The sequence below is a fragment of the Silene latifolia genome, chromosome 7 (assembly GCF_048544455.1).
Source record: "Silene latifolia isolate original U9 population chromosome 7, ASM4854445v1, whole genome shotgun sequence".
NCBI lineage: Eukaryota > Viridiplantae > Streptophyta > Magnoliopsida > Caryophyllales > Caryophyllaceae > Silene > Silene latifolia.
In genome coordinates, this window is record NC_133532.1 from 3,911,025 (window position 1) to 3,932,758 (window position 21,734).

Genomic DNA, 21,734 nt, shown 5'->3' on the forward strand with positions numbered 1-21,734 from the left:
AATTATCAGATGAGGATGGGAGATGGATTCGGGCGATTGGTTTGCAGTAAGAGGAGTTTCAGATCGAAGGAAATGAGGTTTGAAGATTGATGAAAGGGAAAAGTATAGGAGTATGAAGACGACATCTGATTTTTGTTGTCACCTATTAGGGCATTAGCAATAGAGGTTTGTCAAAGGGTTTGTAGAATGACGTGTCAATTATTTTAGAGGTTTGTCTACAAACCCTCTATTGTTGGACATGGGTATTGAGGTTCATGGATGAGAGGGGTTACAATATAGTATACAGGTTTGTGGAGAGAGAAGGTGAGAGAAGAAATAGTATAGTGGGCCATATTATGAACCTTGGAGAGGTTTATCTATTGTTGGTATGAGGTTTGTGAGTAAATGAGTTTGTATATTGTCTTATGTGGCATGAGAACAAACCTATTGAAGGTTTGTCTATTGCTAATGCCCTTAGGTTTTGTGTTGGGCCGTCGTTTGTTTGGCTGTCTTTGTATGGGTTGCTAGGTGGGTTCGTCCTAACTCAATCCAAAACCGATGTATTTTGTTATCCGATCCTTAATATATTTCTTACGTTTTATCGAAAAAAAATAATTCCCTTGGTTTTATTATGGCTTAGCATTTAGTTAAGGAGACTATGAAATATGAAATGAAATTGTACAATCATAATTTATAAGAGCAAAGTATTAGCTTAAAGGAGAGCGTTACTCTGTTGTGCGAACAAAAGTCTATTGTAAGTTCTTGGCAAAGCGATTGCATTTAACTCACTATTATTTGAAAATTTGATGTAATATACCCCTGATTTTTTATATGGAAGTGTATTCACAATAGGATTAACTCGACATTGCATTCAACAAGCAACAACTAAAAACTCGCTCCTCCCAAAGGTGAAGTTCTATAGAAATAAAGTTGTACTCCGTATCTTATTTTAATTTAATTACTATCTTTTGAGGCAAATACAAGAGAAACGAATGAACTCTCAATTATATAACAATATAATTGCGTGGATTAATTAATTAAAAATACTTTTGACAAAAATTTATAAATTCACGAGTATTTGATGAGGTTTTATTAATAAAATCAATTTTTGCAAAAGAGGAAAAGATCGAATTACAAAAGTAGTCGCATTTTTAATATAGTGAGATAAATCTTAGTATACAATCACAATAATAATAAGGTAACAGTGTACGTTAGCATGGAAGTTGCTAACTAGATTCATTGTACTACGACACTACGTGAGCCAAGTTAGTACACCAATTATTTAATTATGGTCAGCCGATTATAGTCTACATAAACTACAATAATCGTAATTTAGTAGCTTTGTCGGTTTTCTGAAGTAAAGTTAAGCCGCTAATAATACGTAGACATACATTCAAAGGAAGCACACTCTTCTGCTTTTGCAACAATAATAATAATGATTTTGACCAAAAAAACAATAATAATAATAATGATTAGTGTATGAACAAAATTAAGAGGATAACTTAATTAACTTAGTTAATTATCTAATCAAAATACACTGCGTTCGTGAGCTTGATTTGAAGAATTGTTGAGATGAATACTACCTCTGTTCCGGTCATTTGTTGTTATATTCCATTTTGGGTTGTCTCAGTCAATTATTATCCTTTTTATTTTAAATAGAATGAATTTGATGAATAATTTTATCATTTACACTCAATCTGGTCCACTTGTCATTTAGTAATTTTAGGTTATAGGTAAAGAAATGAGAAAAGTTGGTAGGGTTTGTCCCCATAGTAAAATCAAGGAATATTTAAGCAAGTCACATAAATAATGTGGTGGTTGGTTTCTGTTATCTCGGGCAGTTAACCTTGCACCTGAAGTCCCTTCCGGCTGCGCCTCCCGCATTATCCATTGGATTAGTATAAGTTTTATTATAATTGTGTCAGTTAATTATGCACTTAGAGACGACATTAACCTCATAGGCTATTGTTATTTTGTAGTACTTATGAACACTTTGATCAACAAATAAGGAGTTGTATCGGTGTAATCAGAGCTTTTGAGTTTCAGTCCTAAGTAATGTGGTAGTGAACTTAAATCGCATAAGTTATCGTTCATGTAATTTCATCCGACCTAATTTCAGGTTACTTCAGTTCAGTTCAGTTCAGCTCAGCTCAGCTTCATTCGATTCAGTTCAGTTTAGTTCTTCTCTTCACAAATTCTTAATTCAGTTCAGTTCAGTTCAACTCTATTAAATTAAGTTCACTTCAAACAGTTTTAATTCAAAAGAATAGGACGGAAACCAAAAAATATAGGAAAAAAAAGTCAAAAGACTAGAGAATGCAACTCACATGAGAAGAAAATGTTGACATATATAACCCATAGACAAAGTAGCATGAAACAAGGGGAGTGTTTACCATAAAAACACCCTTACCTTAATTAATCTAACTCCTATTAAGTAAGTTTCCTATTCTTCAAAATATTAACCTATGAAATTTTAATAATTTTTAGGTAATAATGTCTTCCTACCTTAAATAATTCTATAAAATTTCTATTTATAAAATCGGTGATATGAATTTGGTCTGCCACTTATTTTGTCCTTATTAGACCTTCATTTCACACTTGCATTTCTATAAATAACTCAACTTGTCAATTTCTCCAAACCCTTCAACTTTTCTCACTTCATTTCTCCTCTAAATTTTCTCACTTTTCTCTTAATTTTTAGTCTATTATAACTTGCTTAATAATTGAAGAGCAACAATGGAGGATTTTGGTCATGCATGGACATTTCATGAGGTGTGTATTTCTTTTTTCTTTTTTTTTTTTAACCCTTACCCTTTCTGCCTCGGTCATTTGCTTACATTTTGTATTTACTGTGAAATTTTTTTTAAGTAAAGGCAAACAAATGAATGGGACAAACATACCATTTCGTTATGTTTGTAATTTTTTTTGTTGTATAGGTTTGTAATGTGTCTGAAGAATTAAGATAATACATGTTAAAAAAGACGATAAATTGTAGTAAAATGGTAGTTTTATGATTTGCATTTTCAAGTTAACACCACCCGTACTTTAATTTAATTTTCTTATTCTCCTCGTAAATTTGTCATTTTTATGCACTAGTAATGGTTTTTCTATCTAGTGAAATCAAGTTTTCTCAATTGCTTGGATATTCAAAGAAATCAAAAATCCATGGGTTCAAAACATATTAACATAATGTAGAAATTAAATTAATGCTTTAGCAGATTGTTTTTTGTTATACTCCGTATTTTTTATCATCAAATTTGTTTATCTTAAGACCTAAGAGCTAAATTTATATTATAATTTACATTTTAATAAATCATTTTCACATCTCAGACACTCACCTCAACTTTCAATTCCTATCAAAATACACGGAGAAAATATTACAAAACATATATTCATATGAAACTAATGAAAGCGATATTCTAAGAAATGTAGGCCCTGTTTTGCAAACAGTAGAACCAGATTCATGATAGCGGATAACGTTAGCAGAATACGGTTAGCAGATTTCAATAGCATGTTTTACTATCAAACAAATCAGCAGAATTAGAAAATAGTGTTTGATAAATAGCAGATTTTAAGATAATTAGAATGATTTCATGAATAAAGTGAATATGCTTATGCAATATGCTGTTATTAACACCATATTCAAAAACAGTAGATTCTGACCAATATCTATCAGAATACGCCGTTTACCAAACACATGAAAATAGTAGATTGTTTGGTCAAACTACTAATTAGGTCGGAATTTACTAATTTCGCTCAATATGTTGTTTACCAAACAGGGCCGTAATGGTGAAGTATTTATAATTTTGAGCAATAATTACTTCGCAAAAACAAAAATGTCATGTATATATACTCATATAAAATGGAGTGAGTACCAATTATTGTTGTCAATTTAAATCGTATATGAAATTAAAGGTACAAAAAATTGGCAATTTTACAATGTCTGATAAAACAAAAACAAAAAATACTGATTTGACTTAGATTAACTATACAAGTATCTTTCATGGGTCCTTTTATTCAATGATAAGATCTCCCCTTAAAGATTTTTCTTTTTGATGAAAGTTACATTCCATATAATATAATTCAAAATTTGTCCAATTTTTTGGTTTTTCTGAAGTACGAAGTACTATATTTACAAACCCATGATTAAAACCGTCTAAAATAAAATTACACTCACAACCGAGTTAAATATGCCTAACCGTCATAAGCAAGACCTACTGATTAACTAATACGCCCCATTTTTTTCTTAACAGAGTGTTGAAGAGCTAAAACATAAGCTGGAGTACGTGACATATGAGCTAGAAATGACACGAAAGATAACAAATGAAGAAATAATGAAAAACAATGAGAATATCAAGAAACTTGCTCAACTCTTACGTATAACTTGTATGGAAAGAGATGAGGCAAAATCCAAATTGAACAAACTCCAACAAATTTTAGCATTTAACAACAATAATAAGCCATTAAATGTTGATCAAATTATAATTCCGACGACACCGTTTTCACCTGATACTCCTCTTTCGACGAATCATCCTTCCTTAGCTAAATCTAATAGCTCGTCGTTCGAGATTGAAGATTGTGGGACCCCTTCTAGTAACATTTGCTTTGGTGGGGCCGTTTCTCGGGAGACCAAAGTCGTCGAGGAGCCTACACTGATAATTGAGGGTTTGGCAAAGGGTAGGCCTCGGCCACATCAAGGGAAGCTCTTACAAGCCGTGCTTGAAGCAGGACCGCTTTTACAAACATTGATGGTTGCCGGGTCACTTCCACAATGGAGGAACCCGCCAGGCATATTATCCCAGCAAGTTCCTCTTGTGCAACCTAAGTGTAATTCAAATGTGGTTGGGTTTATAAGTCAAAATAATAAGAAGTTAGTCAACGGGTCGGGTGATATACGGTTTTATGGTCAGGTTACGGGCGGGTCAATGGGTGTTAGCCCGAACCCTATGTTGAATTTCGGTAATGGGTCATTTGGTGGGTCTTGTTTAGTAGATAGGAACATGATGTCCTCTAATGTGAGTTTTGATTGTCCGACTCCTAAGAGGCAGAGAATACTATGAACTTGATTTCTTTTCTCCTTAATAATATTCTTGTATAAATTTTGAAGTGCTTGTAAATTTATGATTTTAGAATTATGATATCATATCGGTTGAAGTCTACTTCCTTTGTCCCGGTCATTTGTTGTCCGTTTGAGATTATTTACTGACTAAGTAGTCTTGCTTAGGACGGGGATGTACGTTTTCCATAAAATGAATTCAAATATTATCACGTGATGCTAATAGGGACAAAATCTTTGTCATTTCTTAGGCTACCTGTTATATAAATTGTTATGCATGTATTTGTCCTGCTTTAAGATTACACAAATTCTTGTTTGTGACGGCACCTATCCGTCACAAACAAGAGACGGATACCATTTTACCTCACAAAGTACCCACTTTTTCTCTCTCTGCAACACTATTTATGTGGTCCCCTTTCTCCACTAACTCATTTTGTTACCATTTTATCTCACAAAATATCCGTCACAAATGGTAACCCGTCACAAGGGAGACCAATTGTTAAGATTAAGATTTAAGACGAATATCTCCGTCTTAAACAAGAATTTGAGTTATTTCAGCATGTATATATCGTTCAAATGTGTGTCGGCATGCAACCTTTTAGACTTGATTACAATATTCAAACATCCAACTTTATACAAGACTTTAACACTTATTATTTCCACAAGTGTAGTAATCTTTAGAAGAATTATTCTAGCTCGATGCTACTCTTTTTAGAAATATAACTTTATTGTCTTATGAAAATTGAATTAATTAATAAGAAACTAATTAAGAAAGTAAAACTTTAGGGAAAATCTTTGACCATTTTCATCATTAAAGATGAAATTTTGGAGGGGCCTTTGTGCTTCAAAGTTATTTGACTGGTTCGGAAGATAGTTGGTGTTTGGTTTGACTTTAAGTTAGTAAAGTGATTATACATTTATACTTGTATAAGCAAGGATAATTAAGATGAAAATATATCGGAGGGAAAAAAGTGTAATTAATTAACGGAAATTAAAGGATGTTGACGAGATAATTTTGTTTTTTGACAACTAAAAAAATGTAATTACATAATGTAAGGACTCACTAAACCCTTTTTTCACTCATACTGTAATTTAAAACCGGGTGGACAATAATTATCTTTCATTGGATAATTATCACAAACAAAAACCAATGCAATACTTCTATTTTTTCCTTCCATTAAGTTACCTTTGTGTTAAAATTGGACAACTATCTTACATTGGATGTATACATCACCTCTGTTGGATTAATCTCCCAAAAACTCCAACAATTAAATGTTGAAATAAAGTGCTAAATGTTTCATAAGCTAATACGTAAATTATTTACGTTTTGGAAGAAGAAATATATAATGCACAAAAGGTTATGAGATTGTTTTAATGAAAACAATTAATGGTTTACTAGAAGTTATGAGAACTTTTAGTATAAATTGATGTTGATGCTAATAGTTTTAGTACACAAAATCTGTCACTTTATTAATTTGCCGTCGACAATTAATCGGGATGGAGGGAGCATAATATTATTATCACAAAATCTCATTGAAGACGGCACGTATCCGTCACTTTGGAGTGACGGATACCATTTCCTCTCACAAATGACCCAAATAGAGGAGAGAGGGAAGCACATGGGGGTGTCCCCACCTTGTCCCCCCTATCCGTTTTGTGAGTTGCATTACCCGTCACTTGCTCCGACCCATCTTCAGCAAGACTTGTTGTATTATTATAGGTATGCCTACCTACGTTACATGGGATGGCCGGCTAAATGGCTAATAGTCTAACACTGCTAGACTGCTAGTTACTACGTCTCCCATGTGCAGCCGCATAACGCGATGTAAGGACTATCACCTACTCTTAGACACTTCCTTTTTTTATTCTTAGGCATTAATCGTTCTTAAAGTTAAACTTTAAGACGGGTTTAGTATCATATCATTTGGGTATATAAGATACATATATTGTTTTTCCTATGCATTATTATATACACAAATGATATGTACTTAACCCATTTAAGTTTAAAAGTTAAGACATATATTATCGTCTTAAGACTTAAGAGAGACTCACTAGATATCTTAAACTCCGTATAACTAGGATAACTATTCTCTAGCTAATTTTGCACTTTATGTTACTCTACCGACTCTTGTCGTTTTATGGTTGAATGAATGGTGTTACTGTATTGCAGTTGACGAGCAGTAATAATAAAGTTAAAACGACAGGTAAAGTCGTTACACCCGTTGCGAATCCTACGGACTTGTCTCCACTTTTAGGGCCATCTTTAGGTGTTACCACTTACCAGTTACCACTATAATTATTTTTTTGTTTTTTTGTTTTTTGACAATAATAAACCTTATATACCACTATAATTAATACATCCATTCAAGTCAAACATAACTACAGTGAATTTAGCTTGTAGTAATAACCATTATAACTAATAGAAATTGATACTCGGAAATCTTTCATATATTATTTTGGTTGAACCAATTGTACGTAATACACACATATGCTAGGCTATTTATACAAGCTAAGAATCTCGTATTTACGGAAACAAACTACCTCACAACAGCTATATTTACATAACAGCTATATTTACATATAAGGCAAATATCAATCAAGGTGAATAAGGATCCCTTGATTGTGTGTATGTGCAACGGCTGTTTAGAGAAAGGAGTTGTGGTTTATTACCCCCCCCTCAAGTTGGCGCGTGAGGATCTGAAACGCCCAACTTGGGTAGTAATTCTTCGAAAGGAGCACGACCCAAGGCTTTAGTAAAAATATCCGCGAGTTGGTGCTTTGTATGGACGTAGCTGGGAGAGAGCATTCCTTTTTGTATTTCATCACGAACAAAATGGCAGTCGATTTCTATATGCTTGGTTCGTTCGTGAAAAACGGGATTGCGGGCGATGTGGAGAGCGGATTGGTTGTCACAGTGGAGTCGGATGGGGCGATTTTGAGACACACCAAGAAAGTCGAGAAGACCTTTGAGCCATTTGAGCTCGCAAGTAGCATGTGCCATAGAGCGGTATTCGGCTTCGGCGGATGAAAGTGAAACCGTTTTCTGTTTCTTAGTCTTCCACGATATCGGGGATGTGCCAAGGAGAACCAAATAGGCTGAGATTGAACGGCGAGTAGTTGGACAAGCCGAATAATCAGCATCACAATAGGCTTGCAAGCGGAGGTCACTGGCAGTTTTGAGAAGTATGCCTTGGCCCGGCGCAGTTTTCAGATAGCGCACAACCCGGAGTGCCGCGTCCCAGTGTTCCGTTGTGGGAGCGTGCATAAACTGAGCTAGGATATGGACCGAGTAAATTAATTCAGGACGGGTGATTGTTAAGCAAACAAGGCGACCCACAAGACGCCGATATGGCTGAGGGTCTTTAATTGGCGCGGCTGTGGAGATGCCCAATTTGTGATTGGGCTCCATAGGAACATTTGCCGGTTTGCAGCCTAATAATCCGGTCTCCGTTAAAATATCTAGTGCGTGCTTGCGTTGAGAAACGAATATCCCGGTGTCATTGCGTGCAATTTCAAGACCGAGAAAATATTTGAGAGCCCCCAAGTCTTTCATGTGAAAGCATGTACTCAAGTACCTCTTAAATGTGTCGATAACAGTAGCATTGTTTCCACATATGACAAGGTCGTCGACGTAAATTAAAACATGAATCTCAGTGTCGGCTTTAAGCATAGTGAAGAGGCTATGATCATACGGACATTGTATAAATCCATAGGAAATAAGAGCGGAAGCAAGTTTTGCATACCAACATCGAGGGGCTTGTCGGAGGCCATACAATGACTTGCGCAGACGACACACTTTCCCGGTGGTGTCGGTCGAGAACCCAGGTGGTGGCTTCATATACACCTCCTCGGAGAGGTCACCATGTAAGAACGCATTATGAACGTCCATTTGATGAAGGGACCATTTTTTGGCAGCTGCCACGGCGAGTAAGGTACGGACCGTGACGAGTTTGACGGTGGGAGCAAAAGTCTCAGTATAGTCGATGCCTTCAATTTGTTTGTTTCCCACGACAACTAACCGAGCCTTATATCGCTCTATCGATCCATCCGCATTATATTTGATTTTATACACCCACTTGGAGCCAATTGCCTTCTTGTTTGGGGGAAGTGGCTCAAGTGTCCATGTATTGTTTTTTCCAAGGGCGTCAATTTCGAGACGCATTGCTGCCTTCCATTCCGGTACCTGTATAGCTTCATTAAAATGTCGAGGCTCGTAATTTTTGGTCACGGCCGATAAGAAGAGTTTGTGGTTAGTGGAAAAAGTAGCATAATTAATAAAATGAGTAATAGGAAACGGGGTACCTGACGATGTTGATGAAGCTTGTGAGGCGGGTGAGGGACGTTTGTGTTTGACGAAGTCTTTGTGTCGGGAATTTGGGAACTTTAAGCGGTGGCCGCGTCCCATGTCTGACTCGGGCTGATTTGGGTCAGGTGTATCGTGATGAGCGAGGTCTGATTCGGGAGAGGTAGTGGTGGTAGTGTCGGCATTTGTTGAAGTAACGATGGTGGTGGAGTCGGGTACGGTATCCGTGGATGGTGTTGTGGCGTGTTGATTTGCGTTGGTAGCGGGTGTGGAGATGGAGGAGCTGGTAAGGTCGTTGTGTGCTGGAGTGTTATTATCAGTTGGTGAATTAATTAAGGCAAGCTCGTCTATGGGAGTGAGGGCATCAGATATAAAAGAGTCGGTGGCATCCAAGTTTTCATGAATATTTAAAGAATGATATGGAAATTGGTCTTCAAGAAAGACAACATCACGGGACTCAAAGTAAGCCCCGGTATCAAGATCGTAAAGACGCCACCCCTTTTTGCCGAATGGATAGCCTATAAAAAGACATTTACGGCTTCTAGGGGCGAATTTGTCGCGAGAACGATTAATATTGCGGGCGTAGCAAAGACAACCAAAGACACGGATATTTTCCATGGATGGTGTTTTATTAAAAAGGGCCTCGTAAGGAGTTTTACCATGAAGGAGTTTTGATGGGGTGCGGTTTATTAAGTGTACCGCAGCTAAGACGCATTCGCCCCAAAAAAATATGGGTAAGCTAGCTTGAAATAATAAGGCACGGGCAACGTTTAAAATGTGGCGGTGCTTACGTTCGACGCGGCCATTTTGTTGAGGCGTGTCAATATTAGAACTTTGAAAAAGAATACCATTAGTAGTGAAAAAATTTTGAAGACATGTAAATTCGGTGCCATTGTCGCTACGGAAAATCTTAATTTTCTTTTGAAATTGACGCTCAATCATAGCGAAAAATTTTTGCAAAGTTTGTTGTGTGTCACTTTTGCGACGCAATAAATAGACCCATGTGGAACGGGAAAAATCGTCAACAATAGTTAAAAAATATTGCGAACCACATGGGTCTGGCCTTACCCACGGTGGAGGAGAGAAGTCTAACTCACAAGCCCAAGAATGCTCTTATCTCCCAAAATCAATTGGCAATGGGAGAAACACCCCTAGGCCTTATAAGATAGACAATCTCGTGAGCCCACTTAAAGATCGGTCTGGAGGGACTGGACATCCTCACAGCCGTCACAGTGCTCACTCGACCCGAGGGACTGGACTTCCTCATGCTGAAACCGGAGGGACTGGACATCCTCACGGCGGGTCGGTGCACATAAAGGCTCAGTTTTAAACACGAGACCCAGGTCTTTTTTTTTTTTGCCTTGGGCTCTGATACCATAATAGAAATTGATACTCGGAAATCTTTCATATATTATTTTGGTTGGACCAATTGTACGTAATACACACATATGCTAGGCTATTTATACAAGCTAAGAATCTCGTATTTACGGAAACAAACTACCTCACAACAGCTATATTTACATAACAGCTATATTTACATATAAGGCAAATATCAATCAAGGTGAATAAGGATCCCTTGATTGTGTGTATGTGCAACGGCTGTTTAGAGAAAGGAGTTGTGGTTTATTAATAACCTCATTAAAATATTAAATTATGGGTGCGTTTTATATATACACAAATTTTTTCGTTAAAAACTCTATGTGGTCATTTTAAATTTATAACAACGGGCTAAATTTCATAGCTAACAACTTTGAATTTATCATTCCTTATAACTTTCAGTTTTATCATTATAAATAGAGAGTTGTGCTTTTCTTATGCAAAGTAGGATTATAGTTTAATAACAAGTTCTTAGTATGATGATTTCGTAAGACTTGTGTTTTTTTTAGTTTTAATTTTGACAACTTATTAAAATAAGGTAAAAACTCGAGATTTTAAGATGAAAATTTGTGTTTTGGGTGGAGCGAGTGTAAGATTGACGTTTGTATGTTTGCTAGATGAATGATGACAGCAGCGGTCTCGTGCATTAGGGGCGGTATAGTGTTGAAGATACGAGTTGCTGAAGGTGTCAATTACAAAGTCGCTCCATATAATTGGTTTTTATTTCTTTTTTTCTTATTTGATATTTTGGGCTTTTAGTTAAATGGAATGGTCTCATGATATAAAACCGTCTTATATAACAATTTGTGTTGTCGAGTTGTATCACTCATTGTAAATTTGAGAAGTCCACAATGTAAGATTGCTGGACAAATGCTCATTCCATAATATACAAGCCCAATAAGATCGAAGTCACCCGAAATCCACCACCATTACTTAACTCTTCTCTCTAATATGGCTCCATTAATTGATTAGTCAAATATCATAATCCCTTAAACAAACATTAACCAATCGTCCCTCCAACTATTTAACTAATCTAAACTTATCTCACTCATTCGAAAGGATGAAATAGGTTGGTCATACCCATGATCAATCTAGTTTTCCAAAAAAATAAAAAAAAATAAAAAAAACTTGCCAATAAATAATTGTTCAAAAATCGCCAAAATTTGTCCCATCACATCCCTTTTGTTCCCCCGTAATTAATTCCTTCACCTCATTTCACTCCATTTCTCTTAAGACATTTAGATGCGTCTATTTCAAATCATTTACCTTTTTGATTAACCTCAAAACATTTTTATATGGTGTGCAATAAATTGATGTGCGATTTACGACGCCTTTTATTCCAAGGTCGAGTTGGCTCGAAAGTGGGTAATAGAATCTCAGTATTGGCAGTTCAACGATAACTTTAAAATCGCTCACGATTTTAGGAGTACATGGTTAGAAGGGTTATTATTATAACTTAAAATGACTATGTGATGGTTTAGATAACAAGTTATATTAAATAGTCATTTATAACTGTTCTACGGAAGCGTGAATACCTTGTGTTGGGCCTCTGCTGCTTTTGTGTCCACTACCCATAATAGAACGATATTGTTCGTTTTGGGCAAGCCCTCACGAATTTACTCTTGGGCTCCTTCCTCAACGCCTGGTCAAGTGAGTGCCCTCACATGCTCCTGAGCCTGCATGTCCATGTACCCTTCTTGAGAATTTGCTACACATGCACACCGAACATCCTCTCCATCCAATATACACATCATCTCCATCAATATACCCTGGACCAGGTCTGCCACTTCAAAAGTCCTAGAACACAAACGGTCTCTGGGATCCAACCTGGAAAGGACCCACCAGACCTATGGCATGCACCTAATCTGATAAGGGTCCACCTGATCAACAATTCTAGTACAGAAATGGTCTTTGTCCCCACAAGACTTATGACGCTTTTCATCTATTTAGCCATGGACCGGGCTTGCTCAAAGACTCACCTCGAGCTAGGAATTACATGCCTTACAGTGTACCCCTTCAAGTCTTGGGCCTGCTGATTCATCCTCGTGTCTAGCCCAAGTCGAACCTTGGGCTCTAATACCACTTGTTGTGCAAAAGCGTGAATTATTCAAATCAGATAATTAAGCTTAGGTCCACATTCGTACTTTCCATCCAATCTGATAATTAAGCTTTTATTTTTTTTAAAAGCAAGCTCAGCGGCCTTACAAATGAAAAATCTAACATGATAAAACTTGAAAAGAAGTGATTTTAAGTGTTAATAATAGACATTATTTATTTCACTTACCAAGTTTAAGAAGTTATTTAAATATGGTTGTATTATTGTGTTTACCAAAATATAGTTTGCTAGTATAGTTCTTGTATTAGAGTCTTGTATTTGTCAAGGGTTGTGTTAGAGAAAGTTGTAACTAAAATATTGCCATTAAACATTTTATTAAACATTTTTACATTTAATAAATCTATTATTACAAAGTTTTGTATTTAAGAGTAATTTTGAATCACCTATAGTAGTTGAGAATTAATTTTTTGTGTTTTTTTTACGAAATTAGGCCTAAATGTGAGTTACATAAAAAGTATTTTAGATGTCTAATATTTTATAGAAAGTTGATTTGGAAAAAAATATTTAGAAATTGATTTAAAAAATTAACAAATTACATCCCTATATTTCTTGATTTTTAAGATAATAAAAAATTATTATAAATGGAATAAGGTTAGTCAGAAAGATTTTATAAGAACAACATTGAGTATTTTTTAGCAAGATTTGGGCCCACTTATTTCAATAGTTAGAATTTGTCAAGAGTAATAATAACATTGAGTAAGAATTTTTAAGTAGTGTGAATCTTTTAGTATATAGAGGATTATTGATTTTTTTTTTTATGAGGATCAGTTGAAAAAGATCGTATCACATGTACAGGAAGTTTAAGGAAAGTATTGTGTATTAATTCCAATTAGCGTATTTTTTTCTCAAAATAGACTAATTACAATATTTTTTTGCTGAAAATAGAAGCGGTTTAATTCCAAATAGAAGAGGATATTTATTAATTGACTACAATATATTATTGCTGAAAATAGAAGATGATATTTTTGCGCAAGGAAATAATTGAGCAGGAAAAATTGAGCGTGATTACTCTAGACTTATTAATCTTTTAGTCTATAGGGATTACATAATGGCGAAAACTCCATTATCCTATCATTTCTCACTATTCACCAAGTCAGTGGCGAAAACTAGTTCTTATTGAAAACATAAATTTAAATGGAATTCGTGATTTTTCACGGGGCACAAAACTAGTTCTTATTGAATACGCTAGGATGATGGATTGATTAGACCTGGAAAACGGGTCAAATGGGTTAGGTTTGGGTCGGGTTATTTTGGGTACTTTTGATCGAGTCATTTTCGGGTGAGCTATCCCTAATTCTTCATTGCTAATTCTTCATAACTGTTGGGGAGAGCCTCTTCACTAGCCATCCCTAATTCTTCATTGCTAAAATGTGGATAATATTTGCCATCATATGGGAGAGCTTGGCCATTGATAAAAGGATCCCCTAATCAAAGAAAACAAATAATATGATAAATAATAACGAATTATAAATGGATTCAGATCTAAAATTCAGAACTATGTAATGCAGCCAACAGGCCTGTCCACAACACCATAGTAGTCAAAATTCCGATGCAGATCGCAAATTTGTACAATTCTACTACTGATAAAGTCAAGCCCTATCCCCATCCTAGGGCATAATACACAAAGCAACTAACTACTATGTCATTATTAATTTACATTTTTGTGTACATAAGGGGGTTCGAAATATAATCATTCACGATAAGGTAGTGAAAGTAATTAATAGAACCGTCTTATACTGATCAATTGGTATTAATTTACATTTTTGTGTACATAAGGGGGTTCGAAATATAATCATTCACGATAAGGTAGTGAAAGTAATTAATAGAACCGTCTTATACTGATCAATTGGTATTAAGTTGAGGATTCATGCTTGACATAATTACACACTTTGATTGACTTTATTATTTGCTTAGTTTTAGTTCTTTCGATTCATTTAACCGACAAAATCCCCCCCCCCCCTAAATTGGTTACTTTACATTATTACACACTTTGATTGACTTAGTCAATCCTTGTGAGTTCGACCCTTAATTTCGCTATATTGATATTTTAGTAGTCTAGTTTTTTTTTTTTTTTTTTTTTTTTTTTTTTTTTTTTTTTTTTTTGAGTTATATTTTAGTAGTCTAGTTAAATAAGTAATTATAAATACATTTGATAGGCATACGACTTTCAGCCTCTCAAATACTCCCTCCATTTTCCTATTTTCACCCCATTTAATTTTAAAGGTCAAAGTTTCCGACAACTATGAATTAGCTAAAGAGAGAAGCGAAGAAATACTTACATGGGTACCTCCTCTCTTTAATATCCACAAACTCATCGGGATGGACAGCACTAACATTTGGTAGAGCTGTTAAAAGAGAGAGGGAAAAAAAGGGTATTAGCAAGATTCCTTTCTTTAATATTCACAAACCCATGGTTATATGTTAACAAAAACTTATTCACATCAATGACATGGATGACACGGGTGATAAAACTAGTTCTGCAATAAAAAAAAACCTTTGAGAAGCTCGGCTATGTGGGGAGAAACTTTAGCGCCAAAAGCAAAGTAATGTCTTGTTGCGACGGAATATATTCTCTTGACGGCTTCCTCTTCGCTGAAACACGAGAATCAGTTAAGTGCCAAATTGCGGTTTTAAAACGAAATGAAGGAAGTAATTGGGAGGTACCCGTACCTCATTAAACTCATAGTTTGACAGAGAGTTTGAATATAGTAGCGGATGAGATCGGGAGAAGAAGCAGAGGCGCCGTCAGATAAGGGGGGTTTTAGAAAGACTCTAAAGTGCCGAAAGTCTCGACCTCGACCAAGGGTATTAGCAATACTCGCTCTCATTTCATTTAATTTACGCGACATCATTGAACCAGGGTAATCAGGGACAAGAAGGGCAGCTTGCCATGCTATTGACTTGTCCAAACCCTCGTAACGTGGATCGGGGATATAATTGCTGCCGCTCACAGAACGTTCGTCCTTTACTATTGGGACGCAACGTACGCCCTTCATTACTGGGATGCTCACCAAACCTCTCATATTCATCTTCAAATACACAAAACTCATATCAACACTTAACTCATAATACCCAAAACAAAACAAAACAAACATCCACTTCAAAACTAACTTAAAAATCAATATATTACTACTCCCTCCGTCCCGGTCAATTGTTATCTTTTGATTTTGGCAAAAACAGGGTCGGACCCAGGATTTAAAGTATGGGTAGCAAAAAAAAAAATTGCCGAATATACACTTCATTGGAATCAAACTGAGACCATTGGTGAGAAAACAAAGTTTTTAACACTGAACCACATGAGGATTGTCATATAATTAATGCGCTAATATGTATTTAACTACTCCTACTATTCTACAATATTTGGGGCAGCAAAAATCAATCCGCTCCACCGATTTTTTTTACGTTTGGGGTAACGGACGCCACCCCTTGCTACAGGTGGGTCCGCCCCTGGGCACAAAGATCAAGGAAAAAGAGAGGGGTCAATTATAAGATAACAAGCTGATCAAATTGGGTGAAATACAATTTTAAAATAGAAAGGACAACACGAAAGACAACAAATAACCGGGACAGAGGTCGTTGGGAGGGAGTATTACCTTAGGAGCTACGATTGGATAACTGACTTTGAATCCTACGCTTGAAGGGATCACCAAATCTCTCGTGTCCATCTTATTCATGCAGAAAACTCATATCAACACTTAATTTACTCATATACGTTCAAAAACAACTTATAAATCAATATATACTACTTGTATTACCTTAGGAGCTACCATTGGATAACTGAATTTGAATCCTACGCTTGAAGAGATCGCCATTAGTTTTCCTCTCTCTTCTCTTCCTTTTTTTTTTTTTTTCTTTTCTTGTCGGCTACTCTTCCTTGTTCTTACTACGATTTGATTTGAATCCTACGATGATTTCTATTTGTAAAGAAGATGTTAGACGGTTAGTCCTTTTGTAAAGGTGTTAGACGGTTAGGTATAGAATAGAGTTGTTTATGGACGGGACGGTTTAATGGGCTTAGACAACGTATTTACCCACTTTAATTTTACATTCTATCCTACTACACAAATTGTTCTATAGGGACCAATTTACCAATAAGACCAGCCCAATAACCCAAAACCCAATTAAAATAGTTAATATAGTTGTACAATTTTTTTTTATTTTAAGAACATAATATTATAATTTGATAAGTTACACATTTTAACATGTCTGTATTTATCTTAATATGTCGGGTTATCAAAATAAAATTAAAATGTAAACAAAATTAAATATTGAGTGTGGGCTATTCTCCTATTGGGTCAGTCCTATGGTATATGACGGTCTTATAGGAGAGTTGCTGATCCTACTTAGTTCGATCTTATTGGGCTTTGTATATTATAGTATAAAATAGAGTTGTGTGAATATTAAGTCTAACGAGCGCTTTAGGGGCGTTTGTCATTAAGACCTCTAATAAGGAATAAAAAAAATAAAATTGGGACAAAGGGAGTACGGAATTGACAAATAAACCATTACCTTAATAGTGATTGCACAAAATCTCATTGAACGCACACTCATAAGGATCGAGATAATATGATTGTTTGTTCAAAATCATAATTGTTTGTGTTTGATGCCAATTTATAACTATAGCATGAGACATCTCATATTAATATGAGACGGTATGTAAAAAAAACAACTCAGTAACTATAGATGAAAATCTTTTTTAACAAAAATGGACCGTTTCATGATGGTGCGTTGGAAAGATGAGAAGTATAGTTGAAGGGATTAGAAAAGATTGTACAAGATGCCCCGTGCGAAATACGAAAGTAAAAAGTGGGTTATGGGTATACATACTAGCACTGTGCCACGATTACTGCAATTTACCAGTACACAGACATTATATTCATGGGCTATCTTCTTCAGCAAATATCCGGCTGAAATCATTAAAGCATGTCTTGAAACACATTAAACATGTTGCGAATAAAGAACCCCTAATAATATGAAGGTCTCTGAAACACATCCAAGGTACTAGCTACTTGGTGATCAGATCTGGTTCTTACCATATGGTCCACCGCCCCCGAGAACAGGAATGATCAGTGATGAAAATGAGTCCACAATGAGCAATTTCACCGAAAACTGTACCAACAGTTACAAATGTCAACCACGCTACCGTAGTAGTAATGGACTAAAAGTGCCAATACTGCCAGCAACCAAAGTCAGTAACATGGATGGTTGTTAAAAAAGCATTGCAGAAAAAAGATGCTCAATTATAAGAATACAACACCAGTAGTTGCAAAAGCATTTCAAGACAAAACACTGAAACAAGCATTTGTGATATTAGAAAAGGCTCTATTATTATAATTATAATTATAATATGGAGTAATAAAACAACCAGTAATAGTAAAATATCCTTCTAAATGCCATTTTTGAATGTAAACTAAACAACTCAGCAGATGAGTATGACACTGCTGGTCCATAATCTAAACACAACTAATTGCATGAAACTGCAAAATCCCAAGTATTAATCTAATTGAAAATGCTATGGCATTTTTATTCCTTGACAAAAATAAATAAAAGGCTGGTGATAGTATGTGATGTGTCTTGGACTAATTAGGTGGGAAGAAGATGGCATCAGATGTCCTCTTTGATCGGAAAAGCTTCTCCATATCAGTTGGCACATTGAAAGCAGCCTCCAGTACTTCTGCCGACAGCGCCTTCCACACTGATGTCTTCCCTGCTAAGTGTGTGAACACAGGGCTGCCATTCACAATTTACAGCATTCATAAGTCAGTCAAGTTTCCGAGTTATGTTATAATGAAAGACAAATCTAATATTCGTATGTGAAAATATTTATAAGAAAGTGAATGAGGATTCTTACTCAGGGGTAGAGATGATGGAGAACCAGTGCATGCCATCATTGTCAGCGATCTTCGAAACCACAAAGAACCTAGGCACGATAAACAAGTCTCCAGCCTTAAGGGTAGTTTCCAAGACCCTCTTACCATCAACTCCGACAACCTGAACTCTACCGCTTCCTCTGAGAATGTAAGTCACTTGAAGGGCAGAGTCACACGAGAACCCGGGAGAGCACATTGACTTTCCATCGATCCTGACAAGGTCGGCACCAAGGCCAACCTCACCCACCAAAGGCAAGTTCTTGGTGTTCAGCACAACAACCCTACCACCGTTCTTAATGTCAACATCCAACGGGGCTTCCAAACAGTTCAATGCCATGCCATCGCGGTGCTCCTTCTTTGGTTCAGGCATCTTGTGGGACGCGGGTAGCTGGACGATCCCATTGCCTGTTTGCTTGCTGACTAGGTTCTGGCCTACATCTTCTGGCAAGTCCCAGGCCCGACTCACAAACTCGGATGAGAATCCATTGAAGATTCCATTAGAGCCGGTTAGGAAGAAATCAGTGAATTGTCCTGATTTGTGACCCTTGGAAGTGTCACCCAAGAAAAGAACGGTCAATTCAGTGTCGTCCTTGTTGTACCACCAAGTAACCACTCCGAAAGGAAGCGCAATTGTATCTCCCTCTTTGATGGCAATCACCTTCTCCTCTTTTTCAGGAAGAACAATCCCAGCTACTCCTTGGCCTGAAGGACGGAATACAGCATTTAGTATCAGATACTATCACATGAATAAGAATATAATGTCTCTAGAAAAAAACGATTATAAAATAAACAAACGATTGGGACGGAGGGAGTAATTTTATAGCATTGAAGTCAATGAGATGATTGTGAGATCCCATCAAAGACAGGAAGTGCAATAATCATTAATTCAAAAAGTAATAAATCCGAAAATCACAATCAAGTACATTGATGATTAATCATGAATAAATAATGATCACTAAACTGAATTTATGAAGAGTTGCTGTAAAACAAGAATTCTGCACACAACTTCCTGAATAAAATACATTGATGATTGATCATGAATAAACAATAAACAATGATCACTAAACTGCAATAATTATGAAGATCATTAAACTATAATTAACCAAAAAGAGTAGCTGTAAAAACAAAAATTCTGCACACAAAACTAAAGATCACATCTTGAAACACTAAAATTCACATGACACAACATTACCCACGAGTCAGATGTACGCAGCCTTATCCATGTTAGCGGCTTAAAACAAAATCTAACACTTTTATCAATCAATGATCAAAAAACAAATTAAACTATAAAGACAAAAGCAACAACCGTGTAGGGGGTCAGATGTACGCGGTCTTACCCTATATTAAAAATACAAAGAAACTGTTTCCGAAATTACTAAAATTAAACAAGTGAAGAAAAGATCATACCTTGAAGAACATAAGCGACCTTAGAGGAATCAGAATAACGAGGAAGAGCAAAACCATTCTTGTTCAAACAAAGTTTAGCAGCACCAATGTTTCCATTCTTAAGCATAGGAAGCTCATTTGGACACCATGAATAGTAGGACCCACCTTCTCCTCCATAAACTTTCTTCGCTACTTTTGGTGTTAGATCAATATCCATCTTTTTTTTTCTTAAAGGAATTAGTAAAACAATTATTGAGAAAATATATTGAATTGTTTTGAGTATTTATTTGATGATGATGGGAGAAATTGTGAGAAAAAGAGCAATTTGAGGGGTGTATTTATAGCATGTGGAAGAGATAATAATTTGCATATGTGCATGATTCTACTACTTTTTTTTGATAGTATAATAATATTGGTTTTATCTTGATTTATCCGATTTTTTTTCAGAATTTTAGATTTTAAATCAGTTCAGACTTGCGAGGTTCATCATAATCATATTCATATTTAATTTAATTTAATTACATTTTGGAAATTATTCTTTTAAAAAAATATAATTATATTGGTGATCTTATCTAAGGTAACTTAGGATTAATGGATAAACTAGGATTAATATTTGTACAAATTGTAGTTAGGATTAAGATTTTGATATTTGATATTATCTTCGACACAAATTACCTACACGATATATTTTATCTGCTATAATAATAATTAAACAGTTAAGATTTCTTATCAAACTCTACGTCTACCACATAATAATAATAATAATATCATTATCCAAAACAATTATGAGTTGTGCTGAACAAATACAAATTCTTATCCTTGCCGTATTATATTAATTACGCATCTTTGTACGATCACATTTGATTTAATCTTATTTTACGTAAGAGAAGATTAGAAAACAGTTTAGTTTAATTTTTTTGGGTACTAGAATCAAATACATAAACAATTTTGTTTAATATGATTTTAAGATATTAACCGATGAATATGTACTTTTTTATTTCACTTAGATTATGTTTTGCTCGTCGCATGACGTATTGCCACTTCCAATGTTCATATTGGTTGAGGTACGATGACGTGGTATATCGAGTATACCCAACAATAAAACGGGAGACTCGGTTGAAAGAAATCCTGAAGGGATGATCATCTGCCGTTCTGGCTGTTGATTGTTTCCAAATTGTTTATGAAATAACAAGAATAATGTGCTTATAAATTTAATACTCCATAATCCATATAATACAACTTCCAAATCATCGACTAATTAAACAAAATATTATGTACAATACAACAACTTGCGACTTTGTCAGGTAGCTGCTTTAGCAACAACTGCTAGATCCATTTGTTGTGAAGCTTAGAAAAACGTTAAAAAGGAAAAAAAAAAAATAATACTAAAGCTGTGCACATTTCATCCGAAATAGTATGTCATAGAAAACACAAAGCTAGAGTCTACTAAGGTAACATTTACATAATGACGACTTCCAAAATTTGATCAAAATATCGTAATTCCAATTTTTATGGGTCGATATTACAACATTAACTCAATACCAAAGTAGGCTCAAGGGTTTGTATATGGAACATGACCAAGGCTTCCATACAACTACCTTACCCAAAAAATGCTCACAAAAAAAAACGTACGTACTCCCTAAGTCG

At 35.4% G+C, this 21,734-nt stretch overlaps 3 protein-coding genes across 3 annotated transcripts; 1 reads left to right on the forward strand and 2 right to left on the reverse strand.

The window, feature by feature from the left end:
* The first annotated feature begins 2,609 nt into the window (after positions 1-2,609).
* LOC141590824 (uncharacterized) lies at positions 2,610-5,247 on the forward strand. The gene is made up of 2 exons (XM_074411371.1): positions 2,610-2,751; positions 4,233-5,247. The coding sequence occupies exons 1-2, from the start codon at positions 2,716-2,718 to the stop codon at positions 5,037-5,039; spliced, it is 843 nt and encodes a 280-aa protein (XP_074267472.1). The 5' UTR covers positions 2,610-2,715; the 3' UTR covers positions 5,040-5,247.
* Positions 5,248-14,079: 8,832 nt separating this feature from the next.
* LOC141590825 (uncharacterized) lies at positions 14,080-16,733 on the reverse strand. The gene is made up of 6 exons (XM_074411372.1): positions 16,587-16,733; positions 16,425-16,496; positions 15,502-15,860; positions 15,326-15,423; positions 15,111-15,176; positions 14,080-14,255 (listed from the first exon to the last, which is right to left on the reverse strand). The coding sequence occupies exons 1-6, from the start codon at positions 16,641-16,643 to the stop codon at positions 14,122-14,124; spliced, it is 786 nt and encodes a 261-aa protein (XP_074267473.1). The 5' UTR covers positions 16,644-16,733; the 3' UTR covers positions 14,080-14,121.
* A 1,408-nt stretch (positions 16,734-18,141) lies between these two features.
* Positions 18,142-20,461, reverse strand: LOC141591431 (glutelin type-D 1-like). The gene is made up of 3 exons (XM_074411747.1): positions 20,109-20,461; positions 18,683-19,403; positions 18,142-18,561 (listed from the first exon to the last, which is right to left on the reverse strand). Exons 1-3 carry the CDS (start codon positions 20,302-20,304, stop codon positions 18,411-18,413), a joined length of 1,068 nt encoding a protein of 355 aa, XP_074267848.1. The 5' UTR covers positions 20,305-20,461; the 3' UTR covers positions 18,142-18,410.
* Between the last annotated feature and the right edge of the window lie 1,273 nt (positions 20,462-21,734).